General features: G+C 50.0%; 1 protein-coding gene across 5 annotated transcripts in view; it reads right to left on the bottom strand.

Annotated features, from left to right (window-relative positions):
• Window positions 1-17,595, bottom strand: part of STRIP2 (striatin interacting protein 2) — a 107,247-nt gene that overhangs the window by 84,282 nt on the left and 5,370 nt on the right. For all 5 annotated transcript variants that reach the window (XR_012655461.1, XM_032780933.2, XM_032780934.2 and 2 more), the window contains exons 2-7: window positions 15,295-15,364; window positions 6,683-6,757; window positions 3,832-3,966; window positions 1,924-2,044; window positions 1,354-1,422; window positions 269-375 (exon numbers count right to left, since the gene is read on the bottom strand). Coding sequence is in view for 4 of the 5 variants with exons in the window: in XM_032780933.2 (XP_032636824.1) it covers window positions 269-375; window positions 1,354-1,422; window positions 1,924-2,044; window positions 3,832-3,966; window positions 6,683-6,757; window positions 15,295-15,364 (577 nt within the window). In the remaining variant the exon portion in view is untranslated. The remainder of the gene's footprint in view (window positions 1-268; window positions 376-1,353; window positions 1,423-1,923; window positions 2,045-3,831; window positions 3,967-6,682; window positions 6,758-15,294; window positions 15,365-17,595) is intronic.

Genomic DNA, 17,595 nt, shown 5'->3' with positions numbered 1-17,595 from the left:
CGACGTGCCGACAGCAACTAACCCCCAACAATCCCCCCTACCCACCACTAGAGTCTCCACAGTCTTAGCCCAAACTTGGTTTGACCTTGGGCTGGTGGAATAAGGGGGATCCCACTACATTTGCTGGTGGTTTGTTCCCTCTGGTTTTACAGCTATTGCTCCGAGGCCTTCAGAGCAAGGGACGGCGGAGCAGGCTGCACCCCCCCACCCCCCAGACATGGTTGTGCATGAGAGAAAAACTGCGCTTCGGAGGGCGGCAGCCACTCACTCAGCTCTGTCCTGAAGGTCTCCCGGGAGCTCTTCCACTCAGGTGGGTCAGCCTCCGCCTCCACACGGAAGTTCTCCACCAACAGGTACATGACACTCAGCAGCACCCTGGAGAGAAGGTGTCACAACAGGCAGGTTGCATGGCCACCCACGGTGCATTTCCTCTACAGGTCACCCCTCCTGTAGGATTTGGGGGGGAATCCCAGACTCCCATCCTATCCCTTCCACTACTAAGGCAGGTCCAGGAGGAGGGGAGAAAGCCTGGGGTTTTCCTGGAACAAGCCAGTGACCTTCGCTCTGCCCATCTAGCCAGGCAGCAGTCGAGCAGGCAGCCCCTACATCACAATCCAGACTGTTCCACAGTCTGCCCTCCCTCCCCCCGAGCCAGAAGCTGCAGGTCTCAAAAGCTGGACCTTCCATCCCACTGCACTGCAACTACTCGGGGTGCAACTGACGGATGCTTGTGGGACCTGCCGCCTTAGGGTGACGCCCCGGAACGATCCCACGGGGCCAGCAAGGGGACAGAAAGGACAACTAAAATATACAGCATTTTCTCAGCTGAGATACTGCTTCTCCCTTGGATGATGGGTTTACCCCCCTGTTCCTGACCCCCCTCAGTTTGATCATGTCTCCCCACCTATTCCTTCAGACACAACATATTCAGGCAACCTTCCCCACAGCAAAGGGCTTGCTACAGTCTCCTGGGGAGTCCATCAATGCCCCTCCAAGCCCAGAGAGGGAGTAGGGGCCATAAGACGACTGAAGGTTTCATCCCTTTCCTCCCAGGAGCTGAACATGCCGCTGCAGTAGCAATGCCAGACTCCACTGGCCCAGACAGCTGAAGCCACTTGCCTCTCTCTACAGGGCAGCTGCCACGGGGCCACAGACACCCTCGCTGAACTTAGCCTGAAGAGCTCTGAAGCCTAAAGAAGCCGCCTGGTGATTTCCCTGGCGCCTTGGCCAAGGCAGTGGACAGATGGGCTAGGTGTGCCCGCAGACCTGATAGCTCTTTCTCATCTCACGTCCCGCCCCAGGGCGGGAGGACAGGCTCTAGAATGGAGGACACGGGATGAAAGGACAGGTTACCTGAGCTCCGTGCTATCCGCTAAGGAGATGGCTGGTTTCCTCAGGGCACTGCTGCAAGCCTGGCTGTTCCTGCAGTGAAGAAAGAGGAGGACAGGAGTTCGTGGACAAATCTCCAGTCAGTCAGTGGCTGCTCAGGATGGAGAGAGACTCCACCACTCAGACCAGACAAGGCCACATCTAGGGCCCATTTACACTATGAATAGCCACAGAATCACAGAAGTGTAGGACTAGAAGTGATCTTGAGAGGTCATCTAGTCCAGTCCCCTGCTCTCAAGGCGGAACTACGTGATAACTAGACCATCCCTGAGAGGCGTTTGTCTAACTTGTTCTTAAAACCCTCCAATGACGGAGATTCCACAACCACCCCTAAATTGTCCTTTCTACACTAAAACCTCTCTCTCACACACAGAAAGAATTGCTCTGGTGATTAGACCACCTTTGTTCCACCCCGCCTCCCCACCAAAACTCCAGTTATGGTCATTAGCAAATAGCCGAAACCAAAGAGGGACATCCCGCGGACGAATGCGTTACGAAGACTAGAGCGGATCAGACAACGCTAAACCCTCTCACTCTATCTCCATGTTCAGCAGCTCCAGGAAGGCTGAGAAAGTCCCCATCTGGTACAACAGGAAGTTATTGTGCCGAGACCAATGCAGGACCTCTGCTTCCATGTCACACTCGCCAAATACACCTGGGGGAACAGAGAGGCCGATGGAGCAAATTGTGTGAAGTAAGGTAAAGTTAGTGCTGGTGAAAGTTACCAGGCAGGCAGGACTGGAATACGGCAAACAGGTGCAGCAACCGTGCAGGCTTCCCCCATCCTGATATGGAGGGACCACTTATCGGAGTGAGAGGAGAGTTTGGGCTCAGTCCCCATTCCACCACTGGTTTCTCTCCAATTCTGGAGCCAACATGCTCAGGGTCTAACTGATCACCACATGCGGGGTCGGGAGGGAATTTCCCCCCCAAGTGAGACTGGCCTTCGGGGTAGGGGTGTTTGTCTCTCTCTGCAGCAGCGGGTGCGGGTTGCTTGCCAGAATCATCTGGGTCTGACTCATGAAATCAATTCCCTGCCATTGCAGGGCCTTGGGCACCAGTGTACCTCGGTCCCTCCTGCTCACCACTTGTGGCACACTCTAATTTAGTCTCCAGAGGGCTGTAATACTTTGGTTTGCGCTTCACTTGTTGAGTTGGAGCCAGGGTGCTGGCTGGTACTGGTGCCCTGTACAATGGGAGAGGTCAGACTACATGATCTGGTCCCTTCCGAGCTTAAATTCTGTATCTCTAATGGTGCCTAACGTGGTGACGGCCTTTCTGATTGACGACAATCCACCAGGAACTGCACTGAGAACCAACCCCTCACCCCACACTGTCCACCTTCACCAGATGGCTGATTTTAAATAACTGCACAACAATACATCTGTCTGCAGGAAAAGCCAACGCCCAGTTAAAGAAACCTCCCTCAACAGGGCAAACACTTCCAGTTTCCATTTGGTCTAAGGTAGGTCACGATTTGGGGGGAGGGGAAGAGAAATCAACTCAGAAAGTGAGGGTCTCTTGGTGCCGAAGATCAGGCTGACAATATCCAGTTACCTCCTGGCTGACCTGCACAACATGAAAACGGAGGAGGAAGAACAGAAGGAAACACAGGAAGGAATGGGAGAGAGAGAAGCCAAGTGTGGGGGAAAGGAAGATGCTTAGCGAGGACCCACCCAGCTGGGCAATGAGGGACCCTGCTGTAAATCATGATCATAAAGAGTCTCCTGTGGGACTCTTTTCAAGCAACCTGCAGATGTAACTTAGTCCCTTCCAACCTGGGCTGGATTTATTCCAGCAACCTCCACACTAGGCGTTTCTAATGCCCCATTGCTGCAGAACCTAGGTGCCGAGTACCTGGCAGTATCCAGATCTAGAGATTAAAGTCTTCAGTTTCTATTCCCAAGCCCATGAACCAGTCAGTCTCCTAAGAGAGTCATTTCTTAACATTAGCCCTGCATCTGGATGCACAACAGCCTTCGGCCAGCACTAACCTACCACGGTGACAGGCAATGCAGAAGTGCCGCAATGGCCAGTGTAAATGAAGATGCCATTTGCATCCAGCAGGGGTGAAATCTACCGCGCGTTAGCCTGCCGCACACGAAGTGTCCGCTTGGCCCTTGCTGTCATGAACTCCCAGTTTCCTAGTGTGCTTTGATCCACTCCCATCTCAATGCGGGACAGATCAAAGCACATGTAGGACCTTTTAGCATCCAGTAGCCGGATCCACATGGACACAGCGCGTGGCAGGCAAGCACCAGGCAGATTTACACCCCAACTTGACGAGAACTAAGCGTTTAGACAATACAGGGCTTTGAGAGTCGACCCGTCCGGGGGGAGAAAACAATTCCTCCTCGCCTTAGGAACCACCAACCTTTCCGAGTAAACCCACAGTGCACAGGCCACCTGGCGCGGCGCCGTCTGCTGGGCCCAGGCAGTTACCTTGTGCCAAATAAAGGACAGCTCGTGCTGCTTTCAGTCTCTTGTTCCTGTTGACCACCTCCAGCCCATCCAGCAACCGCATCACATAGGCCTTCTGCTGCGCTAGGTCCAGCTCCGGCCATCTCTTGCCCTGCACTGGAAACGAGAGGACGATGAGCCAGGATCTTGGGCCCCCAGTGGGCTGGTCCCTTCACGGAGCCCGTTCCAGCCTCTCTCAGATACTACAGGGATGGGTGTTGAAGCAGGTGGAAGGAAACCAAGTGGAATAGTGGCCAGTATCACTGGCATGCTGGAGACGCACACGGACTTTTCTGGGCACTGGAGCCAGTCCCAGCACCCTCCTTCAGATGGAGGACATTGTCAGGAAGGCCACTCATCTGGTTTTAAGTCAGACAGTACACTTTTGTCCCCCATCCAGTACAGAGACTAAACCAGAGTTCAGTATCACGGACAGGGGACACCATTTTGAAGGGTATGCCACTGCACCTCCCAGCAGGCATGACCTCGCATGCACCGTGTGTGGGTGATTGTACTGACGGAACGGCACTCTTCAAAATGGCTTCCTCTGGGCAGCGCCACCTCATGCACAGTGTGTGTGTGTGTGTGTGTGTGTGTGTGTGGTCATGCCAGCAGGGGCAGGCCCACGCCTGTCCCAGAAGTACCGGCATGTCCAATGTTCTAGGGATGCGGCAACGGCCACCCTACAAGTTGTTCCTGTTGGACACAGCCAACTCATGGGACACTGGGAAATAGCCCAGCAGGCTGAGTCAGCCATCGCTCTCGTGATCCTTCCCTTCCCCCATCGTGTAGGGAACCCAAGGCTGCAGGAACGCCAGCTGCAAAGCACACGTTTATGTCACAGAACCTGTCAGCTTCATCTCAACGAAAACCCCCCAGACAAGCCTTCCGCAGGCAGCAGCGGTTCTGGGGTTTCAAGCATTAGCAGGCGCTCAGTCACCAGCCAGTAGGGAAGCGCTAGTAATGCACGTCAGGCTTCTGTTCCCAACTGCCCCCAACTCATTGCGTAACTGTGGGCAATTCGCTGGTTAGCTCTGTGCTTCGGTTCCCCCGCTCTGCGAAACGAGGATGATACAGACCCACGTTGGCGGCGGAGCGGTGAAAAACAAGGATGATATGGACCCACGTCGGTGGGGGAGCGGTGAGAATTCATGTCTGAAGAACAGGGGGATCCTTAGAGGTGCTGGGATCTTCTGCAGAGGCAAAGATGCTGGGACACTCGTCATGGACAAGAGCAGCACACGCTTCTCTTTGTTTAGTCCGCTCTGTTGCAACCTTCCGTATTTATATCCCCCCGTCACCACAGTACCTGAGCACCTGGCAATCTTTAGTGCAGCCGTTCTCCAGCTTATTTGATCGGGCCCCTGTGTGTGTCTGGAGTCGTTTAGGGGTGATTTGTCGATATCACTTTCACAGCCACCCAGGGCCGACAGCTGGAGCCGCGCCCCAGTGAGCAATTGGGGGGGGAGGGAGAAGAGAGCCCCCAGGTGGTGGGGTTTCGGCTCTCGCCTTTATCCCTGCCTCCCAGGTGTGCACGGCTGTTCTGCACGAACCCGTCACTCAGGACTGACCGCACACAGCTCACGCCTCCTTTGACACACTACCGCCCCTCTGAAAGCCGGAGCTGGGCCGAGGTAACAGCCGGCTGGGGAGCTGCTGACACTCCACCTGCCCTGGGCGGGGGGCTCAGGGGCTGCTCTGGGGTTCCCCGCCCCAGGCAGGTGAGGGCCTGCAGCTCCCCACAGCTCCATGGGCTGCTCTTCCCCGGGTGGGGCCTTGGGGGGGAAAAGAAGGGCAGGGCCCATGGCGAAAAGTGGATAGCCATGGCCCCTTGCCCACTCCCGCCCCCGTTCCGGCGCTCCTGCCGCCACCCACAGTTGTTGTGATAGGTTATTGTTAAGGCTGTGCGTCTGTCACGCCAGGCACGGATTCGGGAACTTTCCGTGACTTTTGCAGCAGCCAACGCGGCTGGCTAAGGGGCCACCTGAACACTCTGGCAGCCCCTGGGCCAGCTGCAGCAGTTTGGGTGTGTCGGGAGGATGGGGGGGGGCTCAGGGCTGGGGGTTGGGGTGCAGCGCTTACCTTGGGGGAGGAGAGGTGCCCTGGAAGCAGCCAGCATGACCCTGCAACTCCTGACCTAGGTGAAGGGTCTCTGCTTGCAGGCACTGCCCCTGCAGCTCCCATTGGGTACGGCTCCCAGCCGATGGGAGCTGTGGAACGGGAGCTTGGCGGGAGCTGTGCATGGAGCCCCCCACTGGCCTTGGCCTCCCTCTAGGAGCTGCAGGGACACGCGGAGGCAGCCAGGGTCCCGGGCAGCGGCTGCCCACACTTCCCCCCCGAGCACCAGTGGGGGTCCCAGGCCACTCCCCCCGCACCAGTGGGGGTCCCAGGCCACTCCTCCCCAATAGAGCACCTGCGGGCCCCCGGCCCAAGGATTAGTTTGGGTAGATAGTACAAATCATGGACAGGTCACGGGCCGTGAAGTTTTGTTTACTGCCCGTGACCTGTCCATGACTTTTACTAAAAATACCCATGACTAAAACATAGCCTTAGTTATTGTGACATCTGATGAACTTCCGCTGACTCTTTCCAGCTGGGCTCACAGAGAAAGTAATTTTATAGGCCCAATTCTCACAACCCCACCTCAAACCCTGAGTTAAAGGTGCAATATACGGATCCAGCCTTGCAAAACTGAATTGGCATGAGAAGCACCTCTCCCATCTGGGCAGTCCCGCTGAGGTCCGTTCACCCAGGTAAGGGCTCCTCATGAGCCAGGTTTGCAGGGTTGGGACCCGTCTCGCCACATGAGATGCAATAGTCCGGACTGGGATACCTTGAGTTTGAAAATCCTCTTCGAAGCACTTTCTGTTGATGGTGAACTCCGGCTCCTCTGTGTAGCTGTACAGTTCTATTGGGGAAGACACACACACACACACAAAAAAGGCTTGAAAGCAGGGCTTAGCAATTAGAGACAGAGCCCTCCACTTACCAGTTCCAGTGCCTGAGTTCTCAAAAGGACACTTTGGGGTCGATCGACTCATTTGAGCAAACACATGGGAATTGGACGCCTAAATTAACTAGATTAGGGCAGCGTGGCCTAGTGGAAAGCACTGGACTGAGACTCAGGAGACCCTAGATTCTATTCCAAGCTCTGCTCCTGGCCTGTGGGTGACCTTACGCATGTCACATCCCCACTCTGAGCCTCAGTTTCCCCATCTGTAACATGTAGATAATGATCCTGACCTCCTCTATAAAGCACTTTGAGCGCCATGGATGAAAACTGCTATACAAGAGCAAGGTATTAATTATTATTAATAGGCTTTTCTACCACCACCAAGTTCCTCACAAGAATTTAATTAATGTACCTTAACTACACCCCTGTGGGTAAGGAAGTATTATCCCCATTTTACAGATGGGAAATGGAAGGACAGAAATGTGCCTTCCCCCAAGGAGACACAGTCTGTGGAAGAACCAGGAACGGACTCCAGATCTCCCGATTCTCAGGCCAGTTCCTTAATTACACGTGCTTCCTTCCTCTCTCACTTAGGTGCCCAAGTTTAAAAATCATGCTCACAGTGTAAATGAAAAAAATGCAGCCAGGGTGAGGATGAGACATGGTGGGTGGGTTTAGGTTGCTCTGACTGAGCCTGGAATATACTTTGTTCACTTTAATGTCACACTATTAAACTGTGGGGGGGGGGGATCCATAATTACTGCTAAGCTAAAAAAATAATATAATACACATAAGCGAAGACCCACTGAATGTGTGAACCAGCATCACTGTCGTTTGCTAGAACGGCATTTTAAAATCTAATTGACAACACTATTTATGCCACTTGTTTACTTTTTTGCATTTCACCATTTCTAGTCAATTGCACCCTCAGGTTCTCTGGCCCGAGCCCATGGGAGTTGCTGGCACTGCGGGGAATGTCTCCTCAGGATTATTTTTGAAGTTCTTTCTATTGTCGTGAAGTTTTGTAGCGAAAGGAGCCACAAAAATCTGGGGACAGATACAAATAATTATGATTTATCTTCCAACAAGAATGAGGATCAGAATCCCAGCTGTGCAAGGTAGTGAAACAGAGTGTAACGACTGGAATGTGGGCAATCGGGCAGGACAAGCAGTCAGGCTTAGTGGCTGGAGCAGGCATCAGAAGCCAAGCTAGGGGTTAGACACAGAGTTGAACCAGTGACGAGAAGTAAAGCCAGGAGTTAGAGCCAAAGTCCAAAGCAGAGAACAAGAATGAGGTCCATTGTAGCACCAAGCCAGTACCGCCAGACTGCAGGGACAGCTTCCTGGAACTCCCTCTGTGCCTAAATAATGCGCCTGGAGCAATCAGAGGTCAAGGGGATGCTGTCATTGGGTATTCTGTAAGAGGCACGTCTTGTGTTGCCTATTCCCCTATGGTTTATAGGGCATGGATCGCAGCTATGCCTTGGCTGCCAGGGTGGAAGTGTTCGTCACTGAAAGCCCTACAGACCCCGGTTCTGCTTGGCTGGACACCCTTAGAGGCAGAGACAATCCCTGCTTCAAGGAACTTGCCGTGTACATTAAAACCAAGTCATTCAGGCCTTGTCTACACCACACAGTCAGCATTCGTGAACAAAACAGTGGAGAGTGACATACGACAACGCTCCTCCCGCTGATTTAACTCTCTGCCACACCGACAAAATCAAACCACCTCGACGAGAGGCATGGAGCGTTTTGCGACACAGTTAGATCAATGCAACGTCAGCGTAGACACTGCGCTTGGTTATATCGCCATGAATGGCCTCCAAGAGGCGTCCCACAATGCCCAACCTGTATTTGGTGTCAAATGTGACCCAACAGTCTCCTTCTACAGGAAAACCCAATACGAACTGCAGGAGGTGGGTACTTCTATCTATAATTTATGACGCTACAAGAGCGAAGGCAACTCTTTTACAGACTTTGTCCTACGGGACAAACTCTGATGTTTCACCGGCACATTCCAACCTACTATCACTTTCGCACTAAATCATCAAGTTGCAATGCCGCAGAATGACGTTTCATGGGCTCCAAAAGCCATTTTGGTTCCGCAAGCGCTTGAGAGGCTTAACATCACTCAGGAAGAATCGAGATGGCCCTGATTCCTGATATTCACGAGATAAGGGTGAAAACTCCAGGAATGTCAAGTAATTGGTGCTCATTTAAATGTGGGTTTGGGATCGCACGAAGGACAGGCAGGACAACGTCGCTCTCCTCTCTCCAGCGGTGGAAGAACACCGCACTGACAAAATGTACAGCAACTCCATCTGCAGCAGCAGATCCTTTGCTTAGAAGCCCAGAGCTAAAAATAGTGACCCCTTTGTAGTTTGCTGGCAGGAGTATGCTCAAGACCCTCTGACAATTACACAGCAGAAACAGCCTGAGTCATTCCACTTGTAAGAACACAGGGCCCGACCTGTGCTTAACTCCCTCTCCCCCCGCTTATCCTGACCACAGAGCGGGGCACCATGCAGCAACGAAGGGGAACAACAGCTGAGTAACTCTCACCGTAAAGTAATTCCTGCCCTGGAAAAACAAACACCAAACAGCTCAACTCTCCTGCTGCTTGTTACCAGCCGCCCTGAGGATTATTCTGAGCGCCCTGCCAGTTCTGCTTGGAGTTTGGAACGCGGGTGCGATAAAGCCACTGAGAGAAACACTGACACGAAACACCGACACACTAGGAGTCAGCCTGTTCTAGTCATAAGGGCACAGCATGCAGCTCGGAGCTTAGGTTCGGCTCAGACACCCAACAAGAGGGGGGACTAGGAACAGAACAGGAAGCCTTTTACTTTTCAGCCCAAGCTGACTGGAGTCAAAAGTTGATGGAAGTGAGCTGATGAGTTTCACAGTATAGATCGCAATCACTGTCCTCAGCATCTTTCTGGTCAACAGGCCAACGGATCAGTAGGAAATGACCTTGATGAGATCTTTCTGAGCAGGCAGATGTGACGGATTTGGTCACTAAGACCCACCTTGGGACTCTGACCTGATGTGCTGAGACTACCTCTGAGCCCGTTTTCTCTGCCAGTCTGGGCCTCCAGAACCCTGCCTTGTTGAACCAGACACGCAAGCCTGCTGCAACACCGACCCACGCCCCCAAAGCTACAAAATTAGCTGAAAACAGTTTAAGAAAGTGCTCCTGTTTCCAGCACCCAGCTCCCAATGAGATCCGAACCCCAGATAAAGCCATTTTACTCTGTATAAAGCTTATACAGCAGGGTCTCAAACATGCGGCCCACGGAGTTATTTGCTACTGCCCACCAAGCTCCCCGCACCTCCCCCCCCACCGCTATTTCCTGCAGCTGCCAAGCTCCCCTCACCTGCCGCCCCGTCAATCCCCAGTGCACCACCTCCCAACTCCTCTGCCTACCTCCAGGCACTTCCCGCCACCAAACAGCTGTCTGGCGGTGCTTAGCACTTTCCAGGAGGGAGGGGGGAGAAGCAGGAAGCTGCACGCTCAAGGGAGGAGGCAGAGAAAAGGCGGGGCAGGGATTTGGGGAACTCGTTGGAACGGGTGCGGAGTTGGGGCGAGGCCTCAGGAAAGGGGTGGAGTGGGGGCGGGGCTGCAGGCAGTGGGGCAGGGGTGTCAGTGATGCAGCCCTTGGGCCAATGTACTAGTTCTCACATGGCTCTCGTGGTCATTTGAGTTTGAGATCCCTGTTATACATGGTGAACCCAAATTGTCCACCCTTTATAAAGCTGCATGAGAAATGTGCACAGCTGTTTCCTCACCCAGGTATTAATCACTTACTCTGGGTTAATTCATAAGCAAAAGTTATTTTATTTAAGCATAAAAAGTAGGATTTAAGTGGTTCCAAGTAATAACAGACAGAACAAAGTAAGTTACCAAGCAAAATAAAACAAAACATGCAAGTCTAAGCCCAATACATTAAGAAACTGAATACAGATGAAACTTCACCCTCAGAGATGTTCCAATCAGCTTCTTTTACAGACTAGACTCCTTCCTACTCTGGGCCCAATCCTTTTCCTGGTACAGCCCTTGTTAGTTCCAGCAGGCATCTCAGGTGAAAAGCAGGGGATTCCACATGACTGAGAGGCCTTTGTTCTGTTCCACCCCCTTTTATAGCTTTGGCACAAGGCAGGAAACCCTTGTCTCTCTCTGGGTTCCCACCCCTCCTTCTAAATGGAAAAGCATCAGATTAAAGATGGATTCCAGTACCCAGTGACATGGTCACATGTCCTGCGAGCCCCCCTCCATTCCTCCAGGACTGGCCTGCACGTATGCAGTGGAGGCTTGCGAGTAAACAGAGCCATCTACAGTCAACTGTCCTAGACAATGGGAGCCATCAAGCTTCCAAACCACATTAATGGCCCACACTTTGCATAATTACAATAGGACTCCAGAGTTAACTTCGTATTTTTAGTTTCAGATACAAGCATGATACATTCATACAAATAGGATGACCACACTCAATAGATTATAAGGTCTGTAATGATACCTTACAAAAGACCCTTTGCATAAAGCATATTCCAGTTATATCATATTTACACTCATAAGCATATTTCCATACACATATGGAGTGCAACATCATAGCGGGGGTAGGGGTAAACATTTCAGAGGGACGGTGCAGAGAGGTTTCCACTCTGTCTCCCTGGGCTCCTCCAGTTCTTGGAGAGTACTTCGGAGCAGTCCTCTGAAGCTATCCTGATGCCTTACTCCCCAGTGGGGAAGTGACTAGGCATTGCATACCCACCATTAACTATTTAATACCGTCTCCAATTCTAGATAACTACTTGGGATGTCCTCAATCTATTGCTTATGTCTGTGTGTGCTTAAATCTAATAAATTGCAGTTTTAGCTAAGGAAACGCTTACTTGTATTAAAGTTTCAACAGACAGAATTGCTGTGTTCCCACTGATTTATTCCTGACGGTGTCTGGAGTGAAACAGTTAAGTTACCACTGCTTTGGGTTTTGAAAACCCTGGGTAACATCCCCTCTCCAGTGCTTAAAGACAGAGCTAATTAGACTCAACTCCGGGTGTGGCTACCACTACGAGGCTTTTAGCGATATAGCTGTGCTGCTACAGCCATGCCGCGAAAAGCCACGCAGTGTAGCTGCTGTTTATCAGCGGCTGCTGTTTGTCCACCCCCTTCCCCACCCCAGGAACAGTGGCTTTATTGGCAGGAAAGTGCCCATGCTGACAAAACGCCGTTCACACTGGCACTTTTCATCGGTGAAACTTTTGTGGTTCGGAGTGTGGGCTTTTTAAAAAACAAAACAAAACACCACACCCCGAACAACAAAAGTTTTGCCGACGAAGAGCCAGTGTAGACAAAGCCAGACCGCCGCTGTTTCTGTTCAGTGATGACCAGCGGTGAATTGCTGCTGTCAGGACAGTGGTGGAAGGAAAGACAATGCAGAGGCTGCACTGGCAGTGAGGTTTCCTGCTATCCAGTGAAACCACTAAAGGTCTGGGTTAAGCAGTGGAAGCTCAGAACAGGGCAGACGTGTCAGTGAGTGTCCAACAGAGGCAGCACATGACCAGCAGCGGCAGAGTAAAGCACCAGCGGGAGAGTAAAGCACCAGCGGGAGCAGACAGCCAGTTCCAGACGTGCACAGACACCACAGAGACATTGCTCTACACCCCCTCCCGGGGCGGAAGGTGAACCCTTGTGAACACACCCCTGGTTAGCAAAGACCCAGAGTTCAAACACAGCCAGCCAGGAGCTGGCTGCAGCAGAGGGAGCGGGGAGTGATGCGTTAAAGGGATATCGGACTTTCCCACTGCAAGGTGGGAAACTGAGGCAAAGAACACTGCCCAGGGCACGGTACAGTGCGGTGAGGTTACATGATTTGAATGTGGCTGTGGTGTTTTCCCAAACTAATACTTGGTTCCCTTTCATTAAAAGTTCTCTCTTGTTACATACACAGAGTCTGGGCTTGCAAGAGGGGAAGTTCTGCCTCTTAGAGGCATCAAGGGTGGTGGTCCATGTTTGCGGATGACTGGTTGTGGGCTCGAGCTGGTTCTGTTTCTCAATGTTAAGAGGAACTCCTACATGTTGAACTCAGCCCTTGCTGCTGCTGACTCCACCTGGCAGAAAGGTTATGAATAAAATAAACAAGCAGCAGCGATTGTAACATTTATCACAGGGTTCTCAGCACCCACAAAATCAAGCAAATAAGGCCATAAATGGATTCTCAGTCATCTCCAAGGGGTGCCTGGAGGATTAACCAGCCAATGTGTGCAAAGCCCTTTAGACAGATGGGAAGCAGTAGGTTTAAACATGAAGAACAGTCTCCTTAATTCTCATCATCACGCGATTGATCTTCATCCTGCTATTGCCATTCACAACTATCATATGAACAAAACAGGAAGCAGAGTCCACTGACATGAAAATACGTTTGGCAGAATTTGATTTAAAAAAAATAATTTAATCAGATAATACGGGCTTATTTTTATCCATTTAAACGTTCACAGTTGTGCAAAATTCTGGGTTTTAAACATTTTTATGGTTATCTGGGTTTTCGTCTTACTGATTTAAGTTTTCAGAGTGGCAGGAAAGCAGAGGGGAAGTGAGAGAATTATTGAATGACAGTAGAAGTTGAAATTCAAGAAGTTAAAGCAGAATCCTGCTAAAAACACAAAGCATCAACATCCTATGCAAAATATATAAAGTAAATATTCTTAAATCAAATTCTAATAAGTTCTCAGGCAGCATTTTTCAAACTCAGCCTATCTTAATTACAGATACCAATTAAAATATATTTTTGTCGATTTCTATGCATGATTAAATCAACTTTTACTGATAAAACCAAATTCTCCCATGGCTACATGTAAAGAATCTGCTGCACTTCATTTGGAAGGGATCCTGTTGGAAAACCCTAGGCTTAGATATTCTGATTTTGCCTTGCACATGGACCTCCACCACCCATCTAACTTTTCTAGGTGATCCTTTTTGATGTTATCTGCTTGTCTTAATTAGCCATGTTATGTGTGAGTACATCTTGGCGGGCAAACAAACATGTACGGAGATTGAGGGTTTTTTTCACTAGATGATAAATCTATATTATGGCAAAGGCCAAATCACCTGGGCTACATACAAACATGACCTCAAGGAGTCACATCACTCAGCGTTCTAGCCACTAAGGGACCATTTGGCATTGGGTACACTGACCTACAATCCAATATAAGCAAGAGAGGAATCTTTGCTGAAGAGGATCCGTGGAATGATGATAGGAGTTCATAAGGCCCCACCCTGGGGAACATCTGGTATGGTACATGAGTCTTGGACCGCAAGAGCTCAAGGCTCTGTGCATCATGAAAGAAAGGAAACCTGGTTTATTAATGTTCATGTATGCTCACCTCTGGCCTATCCCAAAAGAGGATCCAACCCTGGTCCAGATGCAAGGAGTAAGGGCTACAAGGAAGCTGCACAGATCCACTCACATGTGCCTCCATCGTAACTGAAGTGCTCATCTCTTGCTCAGAACTTTCCCGGACAAGATTAATGCTCTCCACCATTCATGGCAGCCCAGGCACTGTCTGGCTGGCCCACTGATACAGACATCAGTGAGAGGAGACAATACCAACCCTCTTTCCCTGTGAGAGAGCCCGAAAGGGTTTTTTTTAACATGATCCAACATCCAATGAACTTGGGGAGATTTACACGTCGGTCAGGGGAGGTGTTGCCTTAGACATGGAAGGTGAACACCACTTTAGAAGTGAGTTCAGCGCATCTATGCATCACCACGGTCTCTGTTCAGTGATTATGAGAGGTGAAGCGCTGCTAAGCAAGTCTAGGGGCTATGCCTTACACTTGTCTGTCTTTCACCATTGTCCTGACTGCAACGCAGAGGCTGCACTGGCAGCGAGGTTTCCCGCTACCCAGTGAAATCACCAAAGATCTGGGTTAAGCAGTGGAACCTCAGAACAGGGCAGAAGTGGCAGCGAGCACCCAACAGAGGCAGCCCGTGACCAGCAGCAGAGTCAAAGCCAGTTGCAGACGTTCACAGCGAGCACAGACACACTGCTCAACATCCGTTCCCAGGGGCGGAAGGTGAATCCTTGTGAACACATCTCTGAGCTCTGGGTCTTTGCTAACTAAACCCAGCCAGCTGGGAGTTGTTTTGTTAGAACTGCCTTCACCAGGAGCTTTAAGGTTTGCCGTGTTACTTATTTCACTTCCCAACCCGAACTGCAGCACAGTTAGGTAGCTCTTGTTCCACCCCAGAAGTGGATGCATTTCCGTGAAGGGTGATGTAATTCCTCTCTGCTGTGCACGACTTGTAAAGCCCTTTGGAAGGAAAGGCACTGTACAAATATAAGATGACATTATTCAATATATATCTCCGACTGAACCTGTCTTATTCTACACGTGATTTTATACCAACGGATGCTGAATTCCATAGCTCAGTAAAACCACTGTGTGGCAAAGATCACCTCTTGCCTCCATTTTTTGCATGTTTCTTTACCTGATAATTCAGCAGCGTAGCCGTCGGCATCCCTGTACTCAAACTCCACATTGGGGCAGTCCACGGAGCCCTGTGGGGGGAGAGAGATTCCTTTGTGAACACAAAGACAGGAAACTGAGGGGCTTGTCTCATACGTCCAGGAGAAATGGGACAATCACAGTCGATACACACACACAGACTGTGCAGTCCAGGGAAGAACCGTCAGGTTGAATGCAGCATCTCACTTTGCTGCATCTTTTATTTATAGCTTCAGAATATTTTGCTTAAAATAAAGAGCTGGAGGAGACAAGACGTTTCCATCAGGCCCATGTAGTAGCCGTTGGGTTGTCAGGAAAAATCAAGGCAGCCCCAGGTGAGGGGCTGAAGGAAGGTTGGGAGGATGCCAGGGGTCTCTCTGCACGTATTTCCCAGCACCATAAATGAAGGTTTCCATTAAGGCTTATCAGGAGCATGTCATTTTAAACCACACCACGGCCTTCGAATCAGGGGACACTTACCCAAGCACACATGACCCTCATTACTGACCCAGTTCTCCAGAGCCGGGTGGTAGGACCTGCTGCCTGCTCAAAACACAGGGTCAATTGGGAAGAGCTATTTTTATCAGGCTCCCAAAGCCATGTTTGGGCACCTCTGCGGCATGACAACAGGAAGCAGGCCAGGCTTCCACTGGGCAATACGCAGGTACCGCATGCTCCCACAACCTGTCGAGGAGTCTGGCTCTTACAAAAAGGACCTGGCCTTCTTTTTAAATGTATCATTTCTCATCTGATCATGTTCTGACCTATGGTGCAAATGGAAACCCAGTTTGCTGCTAAGCGGAAAGCTCTGGTATGATACAGTGAAACGAGCCCCCCCATTTAAACCACCAAAGAAGAAAACAAAGCCCCTCATACCCATGTGGGAATCCTCAAATACAAATGGAAAATCTCTTCCTGAGATGTTTTCCTGAACAGGGGCCACAGAGAAGGATCTTGATGCAGGAGTAATCTCAGCAATAGGCTACTCACCGAGTGAGGTACTACTTAAGGTGAGTAATGGTGACAAAGTCAGGTATTGAAGTTACGTTGTTTTTTTAAATTGTCTCACATCTGCTAATAAAGGTATATAATGAAGTGAGATCTGGATAACAGACGTACCTAATAATAGTGACAATCTCATTTTTCTCCTCCGATTCCCCCCACCCCCTTTTATGAAATGTGACACTCTCTTTCTTTGTTTCCACAAACCATGTTCCAACAGAATTATACAGGCATCTTTCACGTTTCCTAAGAGTCGACAAATTATCACTACAGTCATCCATCCATTCCCTTTTTCAGCCACGTAACAATGTCCCGTGGCTATATTTTGGCCAACATGGAATACAATTTCTTTGGCTATGCGTGTGTCTTTACCGGATGGAAAACATGAGATCTGAAATTGGTTATTGGGGCATGAACCTTTTGTAAATGATCATCATAAAGAAGACAGCAAGTTGTGTAAACACATGCAACATCTCCGATGAGAGAGACAACACATGGGAGAACTACAAATACCGCAAATATCAACTAAAAAGAAGTGACTTTAGAACCTGAAAACTATCAGCTGATAGGTCAGGTGCAGATTAAAAAAAATAATTCCACCATTCCAAGCTAAATCCTGTTTTAGTGTTAGAGCATGAGCGGGTGCCAGCAGTAATAGTTTGCATCATCAATATTCATAACCATGAATGACAGATAACATCTGCAGAGATGGTCAGAACAGGGCCTAACGCAAAACCCACTGATGTCAGCAACAACTCATTGACTTCAATGGGCTTTGGATCGGGCCCAAAATGCACCACCATCAGCAGACGTGGTGAAGTTTTCCAAATTTTTCCTCCAAATGTTCAAATCACTTCCAATGATCGGGCATTGTATGTCTTTTCAATATACAGCAGAACCTCAGAGACATGAACACCAGAGTTATGAACTGACCGGTCAACCACAGGCCCCACTGGAACCGGAAGTATGCAATCAGGCAGCAGCGGAGACAAAAAAATAAAAAACCAAATGCAGTACAGTGCTGTGTTAAACGCAAACTACTGAAAAATAAAGGGAAAGCAGTGCTTTTCTTCTGCATAGTAACATTTCAAAGCTGCGTTAAGTCAATCTTCAGTTGTCAACATTTGAAAGAACTATTTCATTTTGTTCAATTACGAACAACTTCCATTCCCGAAGTGTTTGTAATTCTGAGTTTCTACTGTACCCATAATGCATAGTAAAATCCTCCTTCTCAATTAGGCCCATGGAACAATTTGTGGTTTGGAGAGGGTCCCATATGAGG

This window comes from Chelonoidis abingdonii, chromosome 1 (assembly GCF_003597395.2).
Source record: "Chelonoidis abingdonii isolate Lonesome George chromosome 1, CheloAbing_2.0, whole genome shotgun sequence".
NCBI classification, from domain to species: domain Eukaryota; kingdom Metazoa; phylum Chordata; order Testudines; family Testudinidae; genus Chelonoidis; species Chelonoidis abingdonii.
The sequence above is the reverse complement of the archived record's forward strand: the minus strand, read 5'-3'. Positions and strand labels throughout refer to the sequence as shown.